This window comes from Hyaena hyaena, unplaced genomic scaffold (assembly GCF_003009895.1).
Source record: "Hyaena hyaena isolate Hyena2069 unplaced genomic scaffold, ASM300989v1 scaffold_74, whole genome shotgun sequence".
Taxonomy (NCBI): domain Eukaryota; kingdom Metazoa; phylum Chordata; class Mammalia; order Carnivora; family Hyaenidae; genus Hyaena; species Hyaena hyaena.
In genome coordinates, this window is record NW_024080706.1 from 433,764 (window position 1) to 456,179 (window position 22,416).

General features: G+C 46.4%; 2 protein-coding genes across 3 annotated transcripts in view; one reads left to right on the forward strand and one right to left on the reverse strand.

Moving 5' to 3' along the window:
* The window catches only part of PRR5L (proline rich 5 like), a 151,665-nt gene extending 144,958 nt beyond the window's left edge, over positions 1–6,707 (reverse strand). The window contains exons 1-3 of one of the 2 annotated variants that reach the window (XM_039233336.1): positions 6,037–6,707; positions 5,178–5,306; positions 1,045–1,118 (exon numbers count right to left, since the gene is read on the reverse strand). The gene's annotated coding sequence lies outside the window, so the exon portion shown is untranslated. Of the gene's footprint in view, positions 1–1,044; positions 1,248–5,177; positions 5,307–6,036 lie in introns of those variants that run through there. The other variant, XM_039233337.1, reaches the window with a different exon arrangement.
* Positions 6,708–6,761: 54 nt separating this feature from the next.
* Positions 6,762–22,097, forward strand: COMMD9 (COMM domain containing 9). Its single transcript, XM_039233342.1, has 6 exons — positions 6,762–6,841; positions 16,138–16,263; positions 17,916–18,055; positions 19,405–19,439; positions 20,250–20,353; positions 21,399–22,097. The coding sequence occupies exons 1-6, from the start codon at positions 6,791–6,793 to the stop codon at positions 21,537–21,539; spliced, it is 597 nt and encodes a 198-aa protein (XP_039089273.1). The 5' UTR covers positions 6,762–6,790; the 3' UTR covers positions 21,540–22,097.
* The last annotated feature ends 319 nt before the right edge of the window (positions 22,098–22,416 follow it).

Here is a 22,416-nt window from a genome sequence, read left to right on the forward strand (position 1 = left end):
TTTAACATACATTCTCCTACATATGTGGCAACGGAGCCCAGTCTCTGGCAAAGTAGAAGTCAGCATTTGTTGAGTGATTTTCACTCCAAATTCCTTCCCTACCACCACTGGCAATTCCATCTTCGTCAGGCAAGGCGAAAGCTGACCACGACAGGCAAGCCATTTAAGATCTTCTGTATTCCTCACACCCATGCTCTACAGAGCCCAGGACAAAATGCCACCCTCTAGACCTCATGACGCAGAGGAGGGCACTAACTCCAAACCAGCCACAGGGCTGGGCAGGCTTTAGATCCACATAACACTCCAGAGAGAATCAAGTTCAAATCCAGGCTCTGCCACTTGACAGCTGTGTGACCCTGGGAGAGTTACCTGACTTCTCTGTACTTCAATTGCCTTATCAATAAAATGGAGTTAATAAAAGTACCCATCTGATAGTGTTACTGTGTGGAATAAAGAAGGACACAGAAACAAAACACTTGGAACACTGCCTGTCAGGGGGCAAAGGACTCGATATACATTTATCATTATACATCACTACCTCTCAAAATTAAACCTTGGAATAACCTTGATTTCGTGTAAAGAACATTATACAAGAAGCATGTGATGAAAAACACAGACTCTAGGACCAGAGTGCTGGGCTTGAATCAAGCAAGAATGGAAACCACATTGTATAAGTGTTTGCTATAATTGCTATCAATACAGTAAGATACACGTAGTAATATATATACAAATATAGTACATACAGCAAAAGCTTAATAATGGCAGCTAATATTAAGGGAACAATAGCTCTACATGGACCCTGAAGTTTCTTGTCACCCTAAGACATCAGAGGCATTGAATAACGGTCAGACAGGCAGAGTGTTCTCCTAACTGGGAGGCTGCTAACCTGACCTCAGTTGCTTTTGCTTATTTATGTGTTTACCAGCAGACAGTGGCTCTCTAGCAAACAGGGTATCTTAAAAACAGAAACCCATTCCCCTCAGCCATTGCCTCCAGGCCTCCCTCCCCATCAGCAGCTTTCAGCCCATCTGTCTCCAAGGTTACCTGGTCTGGTTCCTTCCTTTAGGGCCGGTCCCACCTTGCAGAGGAGAGGTGAAGTGCCATCGCTTTCCAGCCTCCTGTGAAGGTGACATTTTGATGGGCCCCACTATCTCTGGGTCTAGCTCTCCATTCAGTTTCCACAGAGCTGGGGCCTAACTAAGGACTGACAGAGAAGCAGACGGAAAAGATGAAAAGCTGATACCTCCCGCAGGAAATAATTGTCTAGCTGATTCCAGAACTAAAAAAAAAAAAAAAAGAAAAGAGTATAACATTGGAGAAAGGAGAGCAAAGTGCCATTCAAGGCCATTGTTACAGCCTCCTCTCTGTGTATCGGGAAACAAAGAGGGCCTGTGTGTGAGGACAATGCTGTGTGTTACCAGCCACTTCTGGGTTGCTCCTGGGGACGGAGGCTGAGAAACAAGGCCACAGGGCCCTCCCAGCCTCATGCACTCTGGACTTTGCTAATCATACCCACCAGGGTCATTGGAGGCGGGAGAGGAACTCTGGACTCCCAGCTCACGGCGTTCTCAAGTGGAAAGACAGGGCACTCCCTCAGGAGTGGCCGACTGGATGCATGCTAGTCTTCCAGGCATCACAAATTGCCAAAATGCCCCTCTCGCCTCCCTCCCCTCTTCTCTTGCTAGCTTTCAGAGGTCCACCCCAAGTTAGAGCTGAAAAGAATCACAGACATCATCTGTCCAAACACATAGGTCATCTACTCCAACTCCCAGCTTCCCCGAGGGGCACCTGGCCAGGGCTGCCCAACTCAGGGAGCAGACAACAGCTGCAAGGCCAGGTGATTCTTCAAGCGGGAACCTCCACTGAGAGCCCCTAACGGACCAGGCACCGGACCAGGCACCGTATTATGAGTGAGCTCACACAATGACCTTTTTTGCCCCGCCTTCAAATCCTTGGTCTGCCACTAATTAGCCACGGCTTGTGAGTTCGTTTTCTGACCCTTAGTTTTCCCATGTGTAAGCTGGGATTATTCTTGGGCCCCTGAGACGACTGAATGAGTTTACACATGCGAAGCTCTTAGACCAGCGCTTGGCCCGTACAAGTCACTTGGGAAGCACGAATGGGAAATTAGATGTCCGCACCTGCAGACTGCTTGGACTCAGGATGAGGACGCGGATAGCGGGAACCCCAGGATCACAAATACACACCCAGCCTTGGCATCGACTGTGGCCTAGCTTTACCCAGTTAGGTCCTTGAGGGAAGCTGGGCACTAATGAATACTCTCAGGCAGGGATGAGACAGGTGACCACGTGTGCAGAGGGCCAAGTGTGACATAACAGGGAGCAGTGGGGACAGCGGGGATGCAGAGGGAGCCCATGCCCGTCTTCGGGGGGCAGCCGGGGCTCAGCCCCAGCCAGCTGCTGCCATGTGGCAAGGTGGGAGCAGCGTGCCTAGGCCTGTCCAGTTTTAGAGAAAAGCCAGGAATCTGGATTTGTATGTCACGTTTCCCAGTGTTGAAATACTGCATTCACAAAGACACCGTTAGTACAAAGTGAGCCCCACCCTCCTACACTGTTGGTGGGAATGTAAACTGGTACAGCCCCTCTGGAAAACAGTGTGGAGGTTCCTCAGGAAACTAACAGTAGAACTCCCCTAGGACCCAGCAATAGCACTGCTAGGAATTTACCCAAGGGATACAGAAGTGCTGATGCATAGGGGCACATGTACCCCAATGTTCATAGCAGCACTCTCAACAATAGCCAAAACATGGAAAGAGCCTAAGTGTCCATCAACGGACGAATGGATCAAGAAGATGTGGTTTATCGATACCATGGAATACTACATGGCAATGAGAAAGAATGAAATCTGGCCACGTGTAGCAACATGGATGGACCTTGAGAGTGTTATGCTGAGCGAAATAAGTCAGGCAGAGAAGGACAAATATCATATGTTTGCACGTATAGGAGGATTAGGAGGAACTTGATGGAGGAACAAGGGGGAGAAGAAGGGGGGAAGTGGTGGGGGAAAGGGAGAGAGGCAAACCATGAGAGACTCTTGAATGCTGACAAAAACTGAAGACTGATGGATGTGTGGGGGGGGGATGGGCATGGAGGAGGGCACTCGTGGGGATGAGCACTGGGTGTTATGTGGAAACTAATTAGACAATAAACTATTTGTAAAAAAAATAAAATAAAGGAGTATTCTATAAAAAAAAAAAAAAGTGAGCCCCAGACCATGCAGCTTGCGTTGCCTGGTCGGGACACAGATAGCATGTCCACGCCAGTGTGCACCTGTCATTTTCAGGCCTTCTGTCCCCAGTTTGCCTGCAGGCTCCTACTGAGCTGATCAGGCCACTTCAAAACCAGTCTTTGACTTAGAGCAGGTGGCATCAGACCGAACAGGTGAAGCCACCCTTGAGCCCCTTCTCTCCATGGACACCTGCCCTCATCTCAGTCCATGAAATAGGGGAGAGAAAAAGGGAAATGAGGGAAATGAGGGGCTCTCCCTAAAGGACCACAGGCCCTTGGGCCTAGTCTGCCTCCTGCAGGCGTTCCTCTGATGAAGAAGGCAGATCGGACTTGGTGGCAGGACCAAAGGGTAGGCTGGGCTTTAAGCCTCCATAATCTCCACCAGTCACCTCAAATGACCATCAGAGCCTAAATGACAGATGTGCTTGCTATGCACATTTCAACTGGAAGCAAGCTCACTCACAGCGAGACACCACTTCGCACCCACCAGGATGCCTAGAATCAGACAGACAGATAATCACAAGTGTCGGGGAGGATGTGGGCAACGTGGACCCCTCAGATGTTGCTGATGAAAACATGAATGGTGCAACCGCTCTGGGAAACGGTCTGGCAGTTCCTCAAAAAGTTAAACCCAGAGTTACCCTGTGACCCAGGAATGCCAGTCCTGGGTATATACCCCAAGGGAAAGGAAACTATGAATTTACACAAAAGCTTGCTCAAGAGTGTTTGCAGAGCATTACTCATGATAGCCAAAAGGCGGAAATGAGCCAACTATCCATCACTTGGTGAGTGGATAAACAAAATGTCATCCGGCCATACAATGGGAAATACTCAGCAATCAAAAGGAATGAAGTACTGATACATGCTATACAGCATGCATGGCTCTTAAAGACATCAGGCTAAGTGGAGGAAATTGATAAAAACAATCACGTATGATTCCATTTTATATGAAATGTCCAGAACAGGCAAATCGAGAGGAGAGAAAGGAGATTAGTGGTTACCTGGGGCTGGGGTGTAGTGGAGGGAGAATGGGGGATGCTAGCTAAAGGGCGTGTTTTTTCTTTTAGGTGGTAAATATGTTCCTTTTTTTTAATGAATTATTTTATTTTTTTATGTTTTATTTATTTCTGAGAGAGAGAGAGAGAGAGAGAGAGAGAGAGACAGCGTGAGCAGGGGAGCGTCAGAGAGAGAGGGAGTCACAGAATCTGAAGCAGGTTCCAGGCTCTGAGCCAGCTGTCAGCACAGAGCCCGACGTGGGGCTCGAACCCACGAACCGTGAGATCATGACCTGAGCCGAAGTCGGATGCTCAACCGACTGAGCCACCCAGGAGCCCCTTAGGTGGTAAATATGTTCTTGCACTGTGGTGATGGTTATACAACCTTGTGAATATACCCAAATCTTCTGAAATGTACACTGTAAGTGGGTAAATTGTGTATGTGATTTACATCTCAATAAAGCTATTAGAAAAAAAAAAAAGAACTCACAACCTATGATTGTTACCCCCTAATGACCTTCTATTAAAAAAATTCTGCATCCATACTGCTCTCCTCACATCAGCCCCACTGGAGAAGGCAGAACACAGGTTCCCCAAGGATGATTTCCCTCAAAGGCTCGCAGGTCACATGAGGGTGACCATCTAGCCTGGTTTGCCCAGGACTGTCCCAGTGTTAGCACTGTCAGTGCTGTGGCCCAGGAAATCCCTCATTCTTGGATCAACTGAGATGGGTGATCACTACTGGCAACTCATTCTCATAGCACAGGAATGCTCTGCCCTTTAGAGTTGCCAGTGGCTAAAATGGAGTCTCCAAATAAATAACCCTTCCCTCTTTGGGGTATAAGTCATCCTTGAGTTACCCATCATGGTCAAAAAGTATTTTAATTGCTGTTCCCATTTGGAAACTGAGGTTCAGAGAAATGGAGTGACTTACCAGAGGCACACAGGAGCCAGGAATTGAACCTGAGTCTTTTTCCAAAGGTACCTCTTCCACCCATCATCTTGTGTCTCATCACACCACTGGGCTGATTGTCCAGGAACACCTTGAGATGGCTCTTGCGCCCTTGGGAAGGTAGTCAGACATCCAGACAGAAGGAGCATGAGTTTTCAGCTATGTGAAGACAATGAGGCATGTACGGCTTGGGAGTTAACAGCACAAACTCTGGAACCCAACTTTGCAAGTTTGAATCTGGGTTCTGCCACTACTTAGCTGTGTGACCTTGGACACATTACTTAACTTCTCTGTACCTTAGTTTCCTCATATGTAAAATGGGGAAAATTCTGAGTAGCGGGACCAAATTATGGAAATAAACTCTTGACATTCTATTCTGTTCCTTTCTATGAAAACATTAACGGGTTAGGAATTGCTGGAAGCTCTACAGACCACAGACAAACCTTTAAATTGATCATGGTAGTGACAGTCTGGGCAGCTCTACCAAAATGGGATGACATGGTCCAGGGTTGTAAGCCCTGCCTTTTACTTACTGGAGCCCAAGGGATCTCCTCATATCATACCTGCCCACAAGGGCGAGGACAGCGGCATACCCTCCATGCGGCAACACCGATCAATCAGCTCTGCTCTCCGCGGTAGGTGTGATCAAAATCATTTAACAAATGTGGAAACCGAGGCTCAGAGAAGTTCCAGGATTTGCTCAAGGTACAGTTAATAACGTGCAGAGTTGGGATTCAAATCCTAAACCCACCATGCCTTATTACCTCTTGTATTAGTTATTACTGCTATGGAACAGATTACCAAACTCAGGGCTTAAAACAAGAAACATTTCTAACCGTACCGTTCTTGAAGACCAGAAATCCGGGAGTGGTTTAGCTGGGTAGTTCTGGTTCTGAATCTCTCATGAGGTTGTAGTCAAAATGTTGGCCAAGACTACTGTCATCTCAAACTTCTACTGAGGCTACCGAAGCTGCTTTATAAACTCAGTAATGATGTTGTTGGCAGGATTCAGTGTCTTGCTGACGATTGGCCAGAGGCTTCAGTTCTTTGCCACATGGACCTCTCCAGAGGGCTGCTCCCAAAATGACAGCTTACTTTCCCCAGAGCAAGAGGGTCAAGAAAAAGCAGCAGAGAAAACAGGGTATCCAAAAGCTGCAGTCTTTTATAAATAAGTGTAGAAGTGACATACCTTTACTTCTGCCACCTGATATTGGCCACACAGACCAATCCTGGTACAGGTGGGAGGGGACTACATATGGGTGTGAATACCTCCTGCAAGTGCATTCCCCAAATCAGCCAGCCCACCCACATGGGTCAAGGAAAATCAGTTTTCCTGGACCTAGTAAGTAGCCAAGCCAAGCAAAGGTCCACTAGGGAAAATCATCCCGCGCCTGAGCCCTCCAAACTCCACCGTCCTGGAGTCCCCAGACTGAGCCATCCAATGGTCGCAGCCTATTGGCCCCTTCCCATCCTGCAGCGCCACACCCGGGCAGCCGCCACTAACTGAAGGACTACAGCCCCCGGCATGCTCTGCGGCGGCCTCGGAGCCACGTGACGAGTTTCTCCGCGTGTCGCCGTCAGGTGACTCGGGGAAGATGGCAGCGTTGACAGTGGAGAACTTCGCCGCGCTCCAGAGCCTGTTGAAGGTAAACTGGAGGGGTGGGGACAGCATGAGGCGAGTCTTTGTCCCCGGGACCTTGGGAAGGAAAGGGAAGACTAAATGGACCCTGATTTGGAGCCGCAGCTCTGCCACTACCTCTTGGGGTGACCCCGAAGTTGCGCCTTTCCGAGTTTTGAAAGTGAGCATGAAATTAATACCGCCCTGCCTTGATGGTGGAGGGACAAATCAGATAGCGGACGTGCGGGCACTGTACAAATGCCCCCTACTAAAAGTCTGTAGGGCTGGCTTTCGGGATTGGTTGCGGTGGAAAGTGCTAGATCCGCGTTGCGAGTTCCCCATTTCATCCCGCAGCTCTTCGTTCCGTAGTTGGCAAATCTGTCTCCTCGGCGCCCACACAGCCCCCCAAGTGAAGTGTGCGTTCTCTTCTCCGGAGTCCCGAGTTTTCTGTAGTTGCTCTGACCTGGGTAAGGGCCAAAACACTCTCCTGAGAGTTATTTGCGAGATTGTGAGGCTTCTTAAAACCAAATGAAATGATGGATTACTTGTTTAACTCTGACATCGCCTATGGCAGAAGGGGCGGCTTTTTCTTCCCTTGTAGACACTTTTCTGCCTTTCTTACAGAGTGGAAGATCCAATCGGGACTAATTTTATTTTCTTAACTCCAGATGAAGAAGGCTGAGTTCATAATACTAGGCAGTTCATGGTACAGCATCGTCATTGATTGGTTCCTGCAGTGGCCACTCTTTTGCCTTGGTCTCATCAGCGTGCACTTGTATTCTCCTTCGCTAAAAGCATCTGCTCTGTGTTATTGACAAGTGTATCCCCAGCAAGTATCCTTACTCCTGGCATACGGCAATGAGTGAAGTCACAAAGCTGGGATTGGAAGCCAAGGCTCTCAGCTCCCACCCTGGGCCTCTCCACCCTCATTGTGGCTCTTCTGACCACCCTGTTACCTATTCATCGTATGGACTTTTTTTCTTTAATAAACTTTAAAAAATTATCATTAGTCATTAATTATCATTAATGTGCAACAGAAAAGTGCACATCTCGGTGATTTATCACACACCTATGTAACTAACACGTTTGTCAAAACCAAAACATGACCAGTGCTGCAGAAATCTCTGTTGTTCCTCGACCCGGTAGTAATCGCTGTCCTTACTTTCAGAATCAATTTATTACTGCCCATGTTTGAGTTTAAAGGAATAATACAGCATATACATTTTTTGTTCCTGGCTGCTTTTTCTTGCCATTATGTAGCAATCGTTAATTCATTTTCATTCCTATTATTCTGTGTATTTTCTTTTTGTAAATATCACTTTAAATTTTTATTTTGAGGTAATTATAGATTTAGATGCAGTTGTAAAAGGGAATACAGGAAGGTCCCATTTACCCTTTACCCAGTTTCCTCTATCAGTAACATCCTGCAAAACAGTTAATATGATATCACAACCAGGATATTGACATTGATAGGGTGGAGATTCAGAACCTTGCCCTCATCACATGCCTTCATGCTGCCCTTTTATAGCCAAATCCACTTCCCCCTGCCCTCGCCCTCTCCGTGCCCTCTGGCATTCACTGACCTGTTCATCATTTCTATAATTTTGTCATTTGACGCCTGTTATATAAATGGAATCATACAGCACATAACATTTTGCAATTGGCTTTTTCACCTAGCCCATTTCGCCAGAGCTTCATCCATGTAGTATCAATAGTTATTTTCTTTTTATTGTTAGGTAGTAATCCATGATACGACATGTAGATTGTTTCCGATTTTTTGGTACTACAAAGAAAGTTGCCAAAAACATTTGTACAGGTTTTTGTATGAACGAAAGTCTTCGTTTATCTGAGATAGAAGCCCCGGAATGCAATTGCTGGATCATTTGGTAGTCGCATGGTTTGTGGGGTTTTTTGTTTTTTTAATTTTTAAGAAAATGCCAAACTGTTTTCCAGAGTGGCTGTACCTCTTTACATTCTCACCAGCAACGGATCAGCGGTCCTATTTCTCCCCATCCTTGCAGCATTCGTGGTCATCACTGTGTGTTATTTGAGCCATTCTGATGGGTTTATTTGTTTTTATATGTGGGTTTTTTTTTTTTTTTTTACTGTTTATTTTGAAAGGGAGAGCGCAGGTGTGCGCATACACAAATGGGAGAGAGACAGAGTGAGAGAGAGAGAGAAAGAAAGAGAGAAGGAGAGAGAAAGAAAGAATCCCAAGCAGGCTGCACACTTGCCTAGTTCAGTGCGGGGCTCAGTCTCATGATGGTGAGATCATGACCTGAGCCGAAACCAAGAGTCAGTCGCTTAACCAGCCGAGCCACCCAGGCGCGCCTCTCATTCTGGTTTTAATTTGCATGTTCCTAATGATTAATGATGTTGGACATCTTTTCACATGTTTATTAACCATCTGTATATCTTCTCCAGTGACTTATCTCTTTATGTCTTTTGCCCACATCTTAATTGCATTGTTGGCTTTTTTACTTTTGAGTTTTGAGATGATGCATTCTAGATACTGGTTCTTTGTTGGATACGTGGTTTACACATATTTTCTCCTGGTCTGTGTCTATCTTTTCCTCCTCTTCATAGCGGTGTATTAACTGCTAGGTCTGCCCTTACAAAGTACCACAGATTTAGTGGTTAAACAACAGGAATCTATCCTCTCACAGTTGTGAAGTCCAGAAGTCTGAGACCAGGGTGCTGGCTAGATTGCTTACTGCTGAGGGCTGTGGGAAACAATTTGTTCCAGGCTAAGTCCTACTTTCTGTTGGTTTCTGGCAACAGTTAGTGTACCTTAGCTTGTAAATCTCTGCACTCATCTGCATATGGTGCTCTCCCATTTTGCATCTCTGTGTCTACATTCCCTTTTAAAATAAGGACATGGGTCCTGTTGGATTAGGGTCCACTCTGTGACTTCATCTTAACTAGTTACATCTGCAACAATGCTGTTTCTAAATGAGACCACATTTTGAGGTTCTGGGAATTGGGACTTTGACATGAATTGTAGGGAGACACCATTCAGTCCATAACAGGAACTTTCACAGAGCAAAAGTTTTCATTTTAATGAAGTACGATTTATCAACAGTTTTTCTTTTTATAAATTGTGCTTTTGGTGTCATGGCTAAGAACTCTTTGCCAAGCCATAGGACTCCAGGTGTTTTATAAAGTTTTATAGTTTTGCGTTTTACATTTAAGTACATGATCCATTTTGAGTTAATTTTGTATAACATGTGAGAGACAGTTTGAGATTGATTTTATTTATTTCTTTGCCTGTGAATGGTCAGTTCCATTTCCCTTTGTTGAAAATGCTGTCCTTCCCATAGTTACTTGCTTTTGCAACTTTGTTGACAATCAGTTGGGGGGCGCCTGGTTGGTTCAGTCACATGAACTGATTCTTGATTTCAGCTCAGGTCATAATCTCCTGTTAATGGGTTCGAGCCCTGCGTTGTTTTCTGCACTGACAGTACAGAGCCTACTTGGGATTCTGTCTCCCTCTCTCTCTGTCCCTCCCCTGCTTGCTCTCTATCTCTCAAAATAAATAAAAATAAACTTAAAAAAAAAAAAGAATCAGTTGGGTAAGCTTGTATAAGTTCTATTTCAGGATTCTCTATTTTGTTTCATTTATCTATTTGTTTATTCCTCTGATGATACCACATAGTCTTGATTACTGTCGCTATGTCATAAGTCTCAAAATCAGATTGGCTGATTTTTCCTACTTCATTCTTTATCAAAACTGTTTTAGCTATTCTAGTTTCTTTGCCTTCCTATATACATTTTAGAATGATTTTGTCTATGTTTTTAAGAATCTGCTGAAATTTTTTATAGGAATTGTGTTAAACCTGTATATCACTTAGGGAAGAATTGACATCTTTAGTGTGTTAAATCTTCCAATCCATGATATAGCTCCTCATTTATTTAGATCTTTGATATCTTTAATCTGTGTTGGGTAATTTTTAGCATACAAGTCCTATATATGTTTTGCTAGATTTATACCAAGTATTTTTCTTTTTTTGAGCAACTACAACTGATACTGTATTTTTATTTTTTAAAGTTTTATTATTATTTTAGTAATCTCTGCACCCAGTGTGGGGCTCAAACTCACAATCCCCAAGATCAAGAGTTGCATGCTCTTCTGACTGAGCCGGCCAGGCACTCCTGATATTGTATTTTTAATTCCAATGTTTACACATTCATTGCTAACATTTAGAAAAACAGCTGATTTTTTACATGTATCTCATATCTGCAAACATGCTGAACTCACTTATTCTAGTAGGTTTTTTTGTACATTCCTTGGGATTTTCTGTGTAGACAGTCAGGGTTTCTGAAAATAGGGCAGCTTTGTTTCTGCGTTTCTGATCTTTTATTTCTTTTTCTTATTTCAGTGGCTAGAATTTTCAGCACTATGTTGAAAAAGAGTGGTGACAGCAGACATCCTTGGCTTGTTCCTGACTTTAGATTTTCACCATTAGGTATACTGCTATCTCTAGGGTTTTTGTAAATGCTGTATATCAAGTTATGGAAAGTCTTCTCTCTGTTTCTAATTTTATGAGAGTTTTCATCAAGAATGAATGTTGAGGGGCATCTGGGTGGCTCAGGCATTTAAGCAACTTTCTTTTGGTTTTGGCTCAGGTCATGCTCTCACTGTTTGTGGGTTCGAGTCCCACATCAGGCTCTGCACTGAGCATGGAGCCTGCTTGAGATTCTCTCAAAGAATGGATGTTGAATTTTGTCAGCTGCTTTTTTTGCATTCATTGATATCATGTGATTTTCTTCCTGAGCCGATTAATATGGTATCCTTTTTTGTTTCCTAGAAAAGATTGTGTAGGACTAGTTAGTTCTTTTTTTAAACATTTGTTAGAATTCTCCATCAAGCGGCACCTGGGTGGCTTAGTCAGTTAAACATCTGACTTTGGCTCAGGTCATGATCTCACGGTTCATAGGTTCGGGCCCCCATCAAGTTCTCTGCTGTCAGCACAGAGCCTGCTTGAGATTCTCTGTCTCCCTCTCTGCCCCTCCCCTGCTCGCTTGCTCTCTCTCTCTCAAGAAGAAAATAAACATTAAAAAAAATTTTTTTTTTAATAAAAAAGAAAGAAATCTCCAGTGAAACCATCTGGGCCTGGAGATTTCTTCTTGGGACGTTTTAAATTATGAATTCAGTTTCCTTAATCATTATAGGGCTATTCAAATGATCAGTTTCATGTTGGGGGAATTGTGGTAGTTTGTGTTTTTTGAGGAATTTCTCCACTTTAAGCTACCAGATTTACATGTTGTAAGAGTTGTTTGCAGTTATTATTTTCCTTTTGAAGTCCTTAGAATCTGTGGTGCTCTACATTTCTGTTTCATTCCTGAAATTGGTAATTTATGTCTTCTCTCTGTTTAAGTTTGTGGGCCTTGGTAAAAGTTTGCCAATTTTATTGATATTTTCAAAGAACTAATTATTTTTTATTATTTTTTTAACCTTTATTTATTTTTGAGACAGAGAGAGACAGAGCACGAGCTGTGGAGGGTCAGAGAGAGAGGAAGACACAGAATCCGAAATAGGCTCCAGTCTCTGAGCTGTCAACACATGAACCCATGAATCGCGAGATCATGACCTGAGCCAAAGTCGGCTGCTTAATCGACTGAGCCACCCAGGCGCCCCTCAAAGCACTAATTCTTTGTTTCATTGGTTTCTCTCTCTCTCTCTCTCTCTTTTTTTGCTTTCAGTTTCATTGGTTTCTGTCCTTTGTTGTTTCCTTTCTTCTTCTTTTCGGTTATCGTGCTTTTCTTTTTCTTTGTTCTTGTGGTGGGGATTTAGACTATTGATTTGAGTACTTTACTCTTTTATAATATATTCATTGAATGCTGTAAATTTTCCTCTCAATGCTGTCGTGACTGTGTCCCCAAAATTTGGGTTTTGTTTTTCGTTTTTATGCCTTTAGTGTAATTTTTAAAATTTCCCTTGAGCTCCTCTTTGTTCTGTAGATCATTTAAGTTTCCGACTGTTTGAATATTTTCTTGACGTCTTTTTTGTTAGTGATTTCTAGTTTGATTCCATTGTGGTTACCAAGAGCACACTCTATTGATTTCAGATCTTTCAGATTTGTTGAGGTCTGTTTTATGGCTCAGAATATGATCTCTCTTGGTATATGTTCAGCGGGCACTTGAAGAATGTATCTTCTGTTGCTGCTGGCTACTGTTCCATGAACGTTGATTAGACTGATTGATGGTGTTGTTGAAATGTTCTGCGTCCTTGTTGAACGTCTGTCTAGTTCTATCAGTTGTTGAAAGATAGTTGTTGAAGTCTCCAACTGTACTTGTGGATTTGTCTGTCCCTCTTGTCAGTTCTGTTTTTACTTCTTGTGTTTTCTAGCTCTCTTTCTGGGTGCATACGTATTTAGGATGTTTTCTTGGGAGCTGTAACCTTTTATCGTTATATAATGTTCCTTTCTGTTTTTGGTAAGGAGCACCACTGCATTGCTGTGAAGTCTACTCTGTCTGATATTAATGTAGCCAGTCTTGATTTTATTTCATTAATATTTGCATGATGTATCTTTTCCCGTCCTTTTAATCTGTCTCTATCATATTTGAAGAGCATTTCTTTTTTTTTTTTCAAATAGTTTATTGTCAAATTAGTTTCCACGTAACACTCAGTGCTCATTCCCACAAGTGCCCCTCCTCCATGCCCCTCCCCCCCTCCCCCCCACATCCATCAGTCCTCAGTTTTTGTCAGCATTCAAGAGTCTCTCATGGTTTGCCTCTCTCCCTTTCCCCCACCATTTCCCCCCTTCTTCTCCCCCTTGTTCCTCAGTTAAGTTCCTCAGTTAAGTTCCTCCTAATCCTCCTATACGTGCAAACATGATATTTGTCCTTCTCTGCCTGACTTATTTCGCTCAGCATAACACCCTCAAGGTCCATCCATGTTGCTGCACATGGCCAGATTTCACTCATTGCCATGTAGTATTCCATGGTATAGATAAACCACATCTTGAAGAGCATTTCTAATAGACAGCATTTAATTGAGTCATATTTGCAGCTCATATTTAATTTATCATTTACAGCTAATATAATTATTGAATGTTAGAATTTAAGTCTGCCAGTTAATTTTTTTGTTTCTTTATCTGCTCTTTCATGTTCTTTGGTTTCTTTTTACTTTTTCCTTCTTTCCTGTGGTTATTTGAACATATTTTTGGCATTCCCTCTTATCTATAACATTTTAAAATATATTTCTTTTTATAATCTTTTTAGCAGTTCCTCTAGTTACTACATTTATATACATAACATCACAATCTCTCAGTGTCATCATTTTGCCAGTTAGAGATGACGTATGGAAACCTTACCTTCCTTTCTATCCCTTCTCCATTTATAATATGATTGTCTTAAATATTTCCTCTGCATACATTTAGAGCCACATTGGACAGAGTATAATTTTTGCTTCATCCTTCAGACAGAATTTAGAAATTCAAGAGAAGGAAAGTTATTGTATTTACCCTTATTTTTGTTTGTTGTATTCTGTGTATCTTCCTGATGTTCCAAGGTTCCTTTTATTGTGTCCTTTCTATTAAGAGAACTTCTTTTGTCTTGTGACAGATTTTCTTTGTTTCCTTTTATGTGACAATGTCTTGATTTCCTCCTCGTTTTCTGAAGGGTATTTTTTGCTGGTGTAGGATTCCAGGTTGATAGTTTTTCTCTCAATATCTTTAAATATTGTGGAAAAAATATTGTGCCACTGCCTTCTTGTTTCTGTGGGTTCTGATTGGAAATCTATTATTCTAATGATCCCATAGAGATAAAATATCGTTTCTCTCTTAGTGGTTTCAAGATTTTTTTCTTTGCCTTTAGTTTTCTGGAGTTTAATGATGGTATGTGTTGGTATGGGTTTCTTTGGATTTATCCTTTTGAAAATTTGCTTCGGTTCTTGAATGTGTACAGTTGTGTCTGTAGCTAAATTTGGAAAGTTTTAAGCCATTATTTCTTTAAGTACTTTTTCAGCCTTGCCCTCTTTTATCCTCCCCTTCTAAGACGCCAGTGACACGAATGCTAGATTTTTTGGTATAGTCCCAGAGACCCCTGAGGCTCCGTTGTTATTTTCAGTCTGTTTTCTGTGTGCAGATTGGGTACTGTCGAGTGGTTCTGATTCTTTCCTCTGGCCCCTTTCATTCTGGTGCTGAGCCCATCTACCAAACCTTTAACTTTGGTTATTGTATTTTTTCAGTTCTAAAATTTCCATTTTGTTGTTCTTTGTATCTTCTGTCTCTTTGCTGGAACTTTCTGGCTTTTTAATTTGTTTCAGGTGTCTTTCTGTGTACTTGTTGAAGCATTCTTATCATGGCTGCTTTAAAATCTTTGTCAGGTAATTTTGACATCTCTTACCTTGATGTGGACAACCTAATGATTGTCTTTTTGCATTCAGTTTGAGGTCTTTCTGGCTCTTGGTATGATGAATGGTTTTCAGTTGAAACCTGGGCATTCTTGTATTATACCCTAAGATTCTGGATCTTCTGTTTTAGCTGGCTCTCTCTGACACTGCTTGGGTAGGGGGAAAGGATTTCTGCCTCATTACTTCCAGATGGAGATAAAATTCCAGGTTCTGCACTGGCTCCTACTGAAATCCAAAGTGGGGGTTCCTTGTGGCCACTGGGCAGGGGTGGGAGTTCTGGCCCCAGGTGGTCCCTATTAATACCATGTGGTGCCGGGACTTGTTGCCAGTCGGTGGGATGAAGGCCCCCGCTTCCTACTTGGTCCTCCCTGGCACCACTCTGGTGGGCGCCTTGGGACACCGCACTGCAGTCTCCAACAGGTGGAAGTCTGTACCCCCCCACCCAGCCTTTGCTGACACAGGCAGCAGTGGGGCTCTAGTTTTCTTCTGTGGTGTTCGGCTGCGGTAGAGCAGTTATCACCTAAAAGGTCTCTGTCTTGCGAAGCTTTTTTGGTCCTTTGGCTCAAGAGAGCAGGTATTTGTTTGGAGTTTTTGTGTACCTGTTAGCATTCTGGGTTGCCCTGTTCTTCAGTTCAAAGTCTGATTTACAAACAGAAAGAAAATCCCGGTAAGTTACCACCGTGTCATTTCTTGGTCGTGAGGTCCACAGCAGGTCCCTCTACTCCCCTCCCCCTTTCAGAGTTAGCTTATGTTTTCTGTATGCGGTTTTAATTGTGCCCGGTGGTTTTAGTTGTGCTCAGAAGGAACAGTCCGTCTATTGCATCCTTCCAGAAATGGAAATATCCAATGCACCTTTAAATCTTGCGTCCCAGAGGTATCCCACGATGACTGAGACAGTATTATGTTCTAAAACATGTATTTTCAGAGTCTGAATTGGTTTCTTCCCCCATCTGTGAATTAATTCATAGGCCTCCTCAAAAGATGTTGTCAGACAGCTGTGCCAAGAGAGCTTTTCCAGTTCAGCCGTTGGCTCAAAAAAACTCTTGGATATTACGTGTTCCAGCTTGTCTGTGACCCAGGAGGAAGCGGAGCAAGTAAGTATGGTCAGAAATGAACTTTGGCCGCTGGCTTCTCAGCTCATTAGTGTCTTTCTTAACTTCCCAGTCATTGCCACATCCAAGGAAATTTTTCCCCTGAAATGTCTGTTGACATTATAACAAACTTAAAATAGATTTTTTTTTTTTTTAATGCTAGTGAACGTAAAAGCTATTGTCTTTGAACCTTCACTTCCTTATGATAAATGAGGCCTGGATGGGAGAATTATACCTAGAATCAGAGGTCCCGGCCATTTCCTTTTCAGACTTGTTCCCTAGACAGTGTGGACAAAAGCCAGCCTTTCTGTGATTTTCTTTCCCTGTAACATGCCTCTGCTGTTAGCTTGTCAGCCAGAGAGCTCAGACAGACTTCTTAGGGGTCACTGGGCAGAGGCTCCGAGCTGAGGGAGCTGAGGCCCGAGTGTGAGGCGGGATGGGGGGGTGGGGCATGCTCCTGGGCCCCCACCTGACCTCAGCGGGTGGCCAAAAGGAAGAGCGACTTTATGCAGTATTCACAGCCTGCTCTTTTTAGGGCACATCTGTTTTTAAAACCGGAGTTCATCCGAACAGACCTACGTTACTGTTATTGCTATTTTTAACCCAGAGCTCTGTTCATTGAAGTCAGCTATAGAACAGGAAAGGCAATAGAACGGGAAAGGCAGAAGCCAGATTATGGAAGCGAGTGGGACTTATTTTGGGCTCCCCAGAAGTAGACCCTGAGGTGTGAGTCTGGAAAGCACAAAGGAGGGAGTGGGGCAGTCCTGCAGGGAAGGAGAGGGAGCCGGGAAAGGGTGTGTGATGACTGGGTACTGTGGTGGCAGCGGGGCTGTTGGGGACCCTGCAGGGCATTGGCCCCTAACAGGCACCCTCATCAGGGGAGGGCCGGCCCCCTCACCTTTTGGCTGTGCCCTGCGGCCCAGCCTCCTCCCAGGGCATCCGAGAGCAGTTCCCTCCAGAGAGTCTCCTTGGTTTCAGCTGAGCCTTGTCCTGTCCCCGGGACGACCCGGGCCACACCGGGCTGCGGGTTGCAAGGGCGGAGGGTGGCACACGCCGGCCTAGCAGGCCAGCGTCGGGCACTCCTCCCCAGCACGGTCAGCACAGCCCGCCCCATCCGTTTGTTCTCTTTGCCCTCCTGGCTGACAGCCTAGGGACAGGGACACCCTGGATTAGAAGGCCAGACCCCTCGGGAGCCGGTACCGCTGGTGACAGTTCAGAATGCCCAGCTTCCGGTGGGGCGGCAGCGGGCAGCCGGAAGCTGAGCTCGGGAGTTCCCGCGGACTGAAGTCTGAGGCCGTGACCCCAGGCAGTGACCTGAGGCAGTGTCACCTAGCAACACACTAACTCGCCGCTTCTCTCATGTTACCAGAGAATAGGCTGGAAAGTGAACTGAGGGTCAGATTCTGTGCACAAGGAGAGAGGACTTACTAACCCCTTGTTCCCAAGCAGAAGTTTCTGGCTCGTGGACAGGCTCCTAGGTCAGGAGGCTGCACCCGTCTTCTAGAGCAGCAGGGATGTAGGGGCGGGCCAAGGCCCGTGGGCGTCAGGACCCATGGGGCTGTTGGGGTGACCGGGGCAGGGAGAGGCGGGCCCTCGGGGCGTACGGGGCCCTGCCGCCACCCCCCAGCCCCTGCTCTCACCACCCTGCCCTGCAGCTGCTCGGGGCTCTGCACCGCCTCACCAGGCTGGCCGTGTTCCGTGACCTGTCCTCTGCCGAGGAGATCCTGGCTCTCTTTCCCGAGAATTTCCACCAGAACCTCAAACACCTGCTGACGAAAATCATCCTAGAACACATGTGAGTGCTCTTTTCTTGAGAGCTCCTTGTAACGCTTTCATAGTGAATTTGTGGGTCAGTAAATATTTACCTTCAATCTCATTTGTAATGGCGAAATGTATTCCTTATGTGGAGAAATTGTGTACAATTTAGTTAAGAAATTCCCAAGTGCTGGATGTTTAGGCTAATGGCAGTTTTCACTTCGGTGAAAAATTTACTGTGGAACTTTTGCTCACATGCTTAATCATTTCCTTATTGGTTAAAGGCCGTAGTGAGGCTCTGCTTTACAGTCTCAGGTTGGCCGGTGGAAAGACTGCACCAGCCGTTTCCACCAGCGGGACCGGAGAGCTCCCCTCCCCATGCCCTCGTCAGCACCGAGAGAGTTCGTTTTCCATTTTCGCCAGTTCACAGATGCCAAATGCACCTCATTTCAGTGTATATATCTCTGATTGATGTCAAAAGTCTCTTTCATATTTTTTAAATTCTTTTTTATTTATTTACTTTTGAGGAGAGAGGGTGAGCAGGGGAGGGGTGGGGGGGTGCAGAGAGAGAGGAGACAAAGAATCTGAAGGAGGCTTCAGGCTCTGAGCTGTCAGCACAGAGCCTGACGCGGGGCTCGAACTTAGAAACTGCGAGATCACGACCTGAGCTGAAGTCGGATGTTTCACCGACTGAGCCACTCAGGCACCCTCTCTTTTTCATATGTCTAACCGGTCATTTTTGTTTCTTTTGTGAATTATCTAAACATTTTCTGGGAAAATCCTTTAGGTACATACAATTTAAGCAGAACCGATAGCCACTGCTTAGCAGCAGTCTTGAACAGAATTCTCAGATGGGAATAACAGATACTGCCTGCTTGCCAGAGGTGTTATTGTTTATTCAGACTTTCTCACACGTGACCACATTTTGTCCTGACTGCCTGGCACCTCACGGTGACGCCCTGTGCGGTAGCATTAGACAGGTCTGCTTGGCCGTGTCTGCCCAGGTGCAGAACTTTGTGGAATAGATGCTTGATGCGGCAGATTGACCCTTCCTGTTTTGTCTCTGAGAACGATAACGCAGTAGGACTGCAGTGCGCTAAGCCTTTTCTTACCCCCCCCCCTAAGCTCTGAAAACTTAACTGATCGAGCCACCCCGGCGCCCTTCTAACCTATGAAAACTCACACTTACGGCCTTAACGTCACTGAGTTGTGTACAACAAACAAAAAACTGCTTCTTGCCGGCAAACATTTCTGTGGTCCTTTGCTGTCAGGAAGTGATTACAGGCTTGAAGGTCCCAGAAGGGGAAGAGGTCCAGGTCCACGGGCCCCTCTCATTACTGGTTCTCATCCCTCTTTCGTTAATTTTTCCTCATCTTTCCCTCTAAACAGCTCCACTTGGCGAACGGAAGCCCAGGCAAATCAGAGTGAGTACCGAGAAACCTGCCTCCCCGCCCCACCAATCTGTCCTTTCCGGCCGCGGCTCTACGTCTGCCCGGCGGCCGGGCCTATAACCAGAACTCAGCGTCCGTGAACCTGATCCCAGTGAGCAGCCCACTGTGCTTTCCTTTTTAATAATCACTTTTTCATTGTTTTTCTGATTGTAAACTTAATGTAATAAGGGCATATTGTTTATATGAAAAAAAGGAAATATGCACAGCAGAAAGTGAAGTACCTAAACCCATCATATTTCCATTAGGAAAAAAGCAGTAATGGAATTGAATTAGTTTGAAAGATTGAATAAAAGTGGGTATGTTATGAATGGTTACTAAACTTGCTAGCCAGTCACAGTGTCGACAGCATTAACTCGTTGGGTCCTCCCCACCCCCACCCTACCCCACCCCTGGGACTAGGCTAAGATTATCCCCACTTTACAGAGGAGGGAACAGGCCCAGAGCTTAGAGAAGTGGTAGAACCCGTCTTCGAGCCGACTCTCCACTGTCGTCAAAGCGACACATTTCCTAGACTCAGGCCCAGCCTCATCTTCTCTGCCTTGGAGCGCTATGTGTGGGCAGGAGCCCGGCCGGGCGCCCACCCTGAAGCAGCGCCAAGCGCACGCGGCACTGCGGTGGCAGGGAAGGCCCGTGCCTTCCTGTGAGGTCAGGAACCCGGCCTTGGCTTTCCTGCGGAGACTTGCTCTGTGGCTGGGTAGCAGGACAGCCACCGGGGGCGCTGTCAGAGTGAGGGCCGGGGAGCGTGAGAGGCGTGCACTCCGAGCGGGGCCATCTCCTTCGCAGTCTCCCTGCCGCGCCTGGTCGACCTAGACTGGAGAGTGGACATCAAAACCTCCTCTGACAGCATGAGCCGCATGGCCGTCCCCACCTGCCTGCTCCAGATGAAGGTACGCCCGCGCTCGCAAGAAGGAACCACGGGATAGCAGTGGCTTGGTGCCCCGCCAGCAATCGAAAATACGGGTGTCCACAGCTCTGGGACCTGTACCCCGCAGGAAACACTAGCACCCCCAGGTGGGGTCTTTATTGTCAAGTCTACAGAGTAGGACTGTATTCATATATTATACACGTAATAAAACACAGACCCAAAGTAGTCATTTTAAAATGTAAGTCAGACACAAAACACAAGTTTTAAAAATGGTTTGCTGATCCCTGAAGTCTAGCTTACACACTGTTGGGGAGGTTCAGCTTTCACCAGGCAGGGGGGCTGCCGTCATATTTCAGATTGCCCTCGGGATCATTTCGGTTCACCTCGGGCAGCTGCCTGTCCTGTGGATTGGGCCCCCGCTGTGTGTAGCAGCGCTGGGCGGGAGCCCCTGTTAGCAACCAGACAGCCGTGGTCCTTCTTTCTCTTGTTCGCACACTGTCGCCTCCCCGGCGTTACCGTCACTGTACAGTTCTCTTGGGAGTCTTTTTAAACCGCACGTCTGTTTTAGGGTCTGTTGAGTGATGCTGGGTTTACTTAACCTCACACCCAGGAAATCGGACCTGTAAGAAAATGAAAAAGTAGGGGTGCCTCTAACAACGAAGTCTTGATCAGTAGAGTTTACTTTTTTTCTTAAAGAAACAGATACCCCTAACTAGAAGCTCTATATTCTGCATCCGGTGAGTCCCGCGTACCCCTAGCACCCCCTGCATAGAGCAGCAGTGTGGGTCAAGCAGCGGCTTCCTACTCCATGGCCCAGAGTCAGGGGCCCGAGGGGTGAGCCCGCCTTAGCTCCTCTGATACCCTCCCTGAGCATCCTCACGGACAGAACTTTCCCAAGCTTCAGGGAATCTCATTTGCTAAACGGCTCCAGGGCTGGGGTTCCGTGTGGAGCAAAGAGCCTGTCCTCAGGTTCACGGGAACTGGGGAGGGGTCCCGGGTCCAGCGCTCACCCGCAGCGCCACGGGAAGAGAGGCGGCTCTGACCTCTGGGCCATGTTCTCTTTTCAGATCCGGGAGGATCCTAGCCTGTGCGGAGACAAGCCCGCCGTCTCGGCCGTCACCGTGGAGCTGAGTAAGGAGACGCTGGACACCATGCTGGACGGGCTGGGCCGCATCCGAGACCAGCTCTCCGCCGTGGCCAGCAAATGAGCCCAGCCAGCCGTTGCCCCCGCTGATGGGGCCGGGGAGGGGCTGCCGTCCAGAAGGCTGGGCGGGTGGGGAGGAAGCAGCCCTGCCCCACGCCTTCTCCTCCCCCATCTTTCCTCTTTCTGAAGCTGGCTGAGCCTCCATGGCTGGAAGGTGTAACCAGTACTGTGACCTGTAAGGGGGACTCGGCTCCGGCAGCCGCCCCGCGTGGCTGACGGGAAATCCAGGCCCATGTGGTAGAGCTCATCTAGCACGTTCCCTCCCAGCAGCAGGTGTGAGGTGGCAGTTTGAAACACAGGGAGGGGACCGGCAGTCCCGCTCCTCCGTCGGGGAAGCTGGCCGGGTCCCCAGAGTGGGGCCACTGCAGTGTGGCCCACCCCAGCCTCCACCCAGAGCCTCCCCGAGCCCCCTCCACCCTGTCAGCCCTCCTTCCGGCCTAGGGGGTCTGAAAGGGGGGCCGATCCCCTCCTGCACGAAGCCAGAGGGCCCACCCTTGGTGCTGTGTCGCCGTTGCAGACTAAGCAGTGGGAAGGATTGGAAATAAATAACAGTTCTAACAACCTTATGACTCTAGTCCTGTTTCTCGAAGCTTCTGTCCTTAGCCGGAGTTCTTGCCTTAGGCCAGTGCTGCCTCATGTTCATAAAGATGATCCCAGCTTCCTAATTCCCAGCTAAGCCCGTGGGCACGGTGTGACCTGAAACCAGGCTTGTGACCCTCCCCATGTTCCCTGTTTGCCTGTCACGTAGAGCAAAGGAAAGCGAGGTTGACAGTGTGTGCTTGTTAAGAGCTAGCGTGGAAGTGCCCCTTAGAGCGGAGCCATCCCTGGCACGTGCCTGCCACATCCCGGGGCCCCTGTGTGAGGCTGCCCCCTCGTTATCC

Coding starts and splice junctions, on each gene's coding strand:
- COMMD9 (XM_039233342.1), top strand. CDS start 6,791: ATGGCAGCGTTGACAGTGGAGAACTTCGCCGCGCTCCAGAGCCTGTTG. Junction 18,056..19,404: donor AAAATCATCCTAGAACACAT/GTGAGTGCTCTT, acceptor CCCTCTAAACAG/CTCCACTTGGCGAACGGAAG. Junction 19,440..20,249: donor GGAAGCCCAGGCAAATCAGA/GTGAGTACCGAG, acceptor TCTCCTTCGCAG/TCTCCCTGCCGCGCCTGGTC.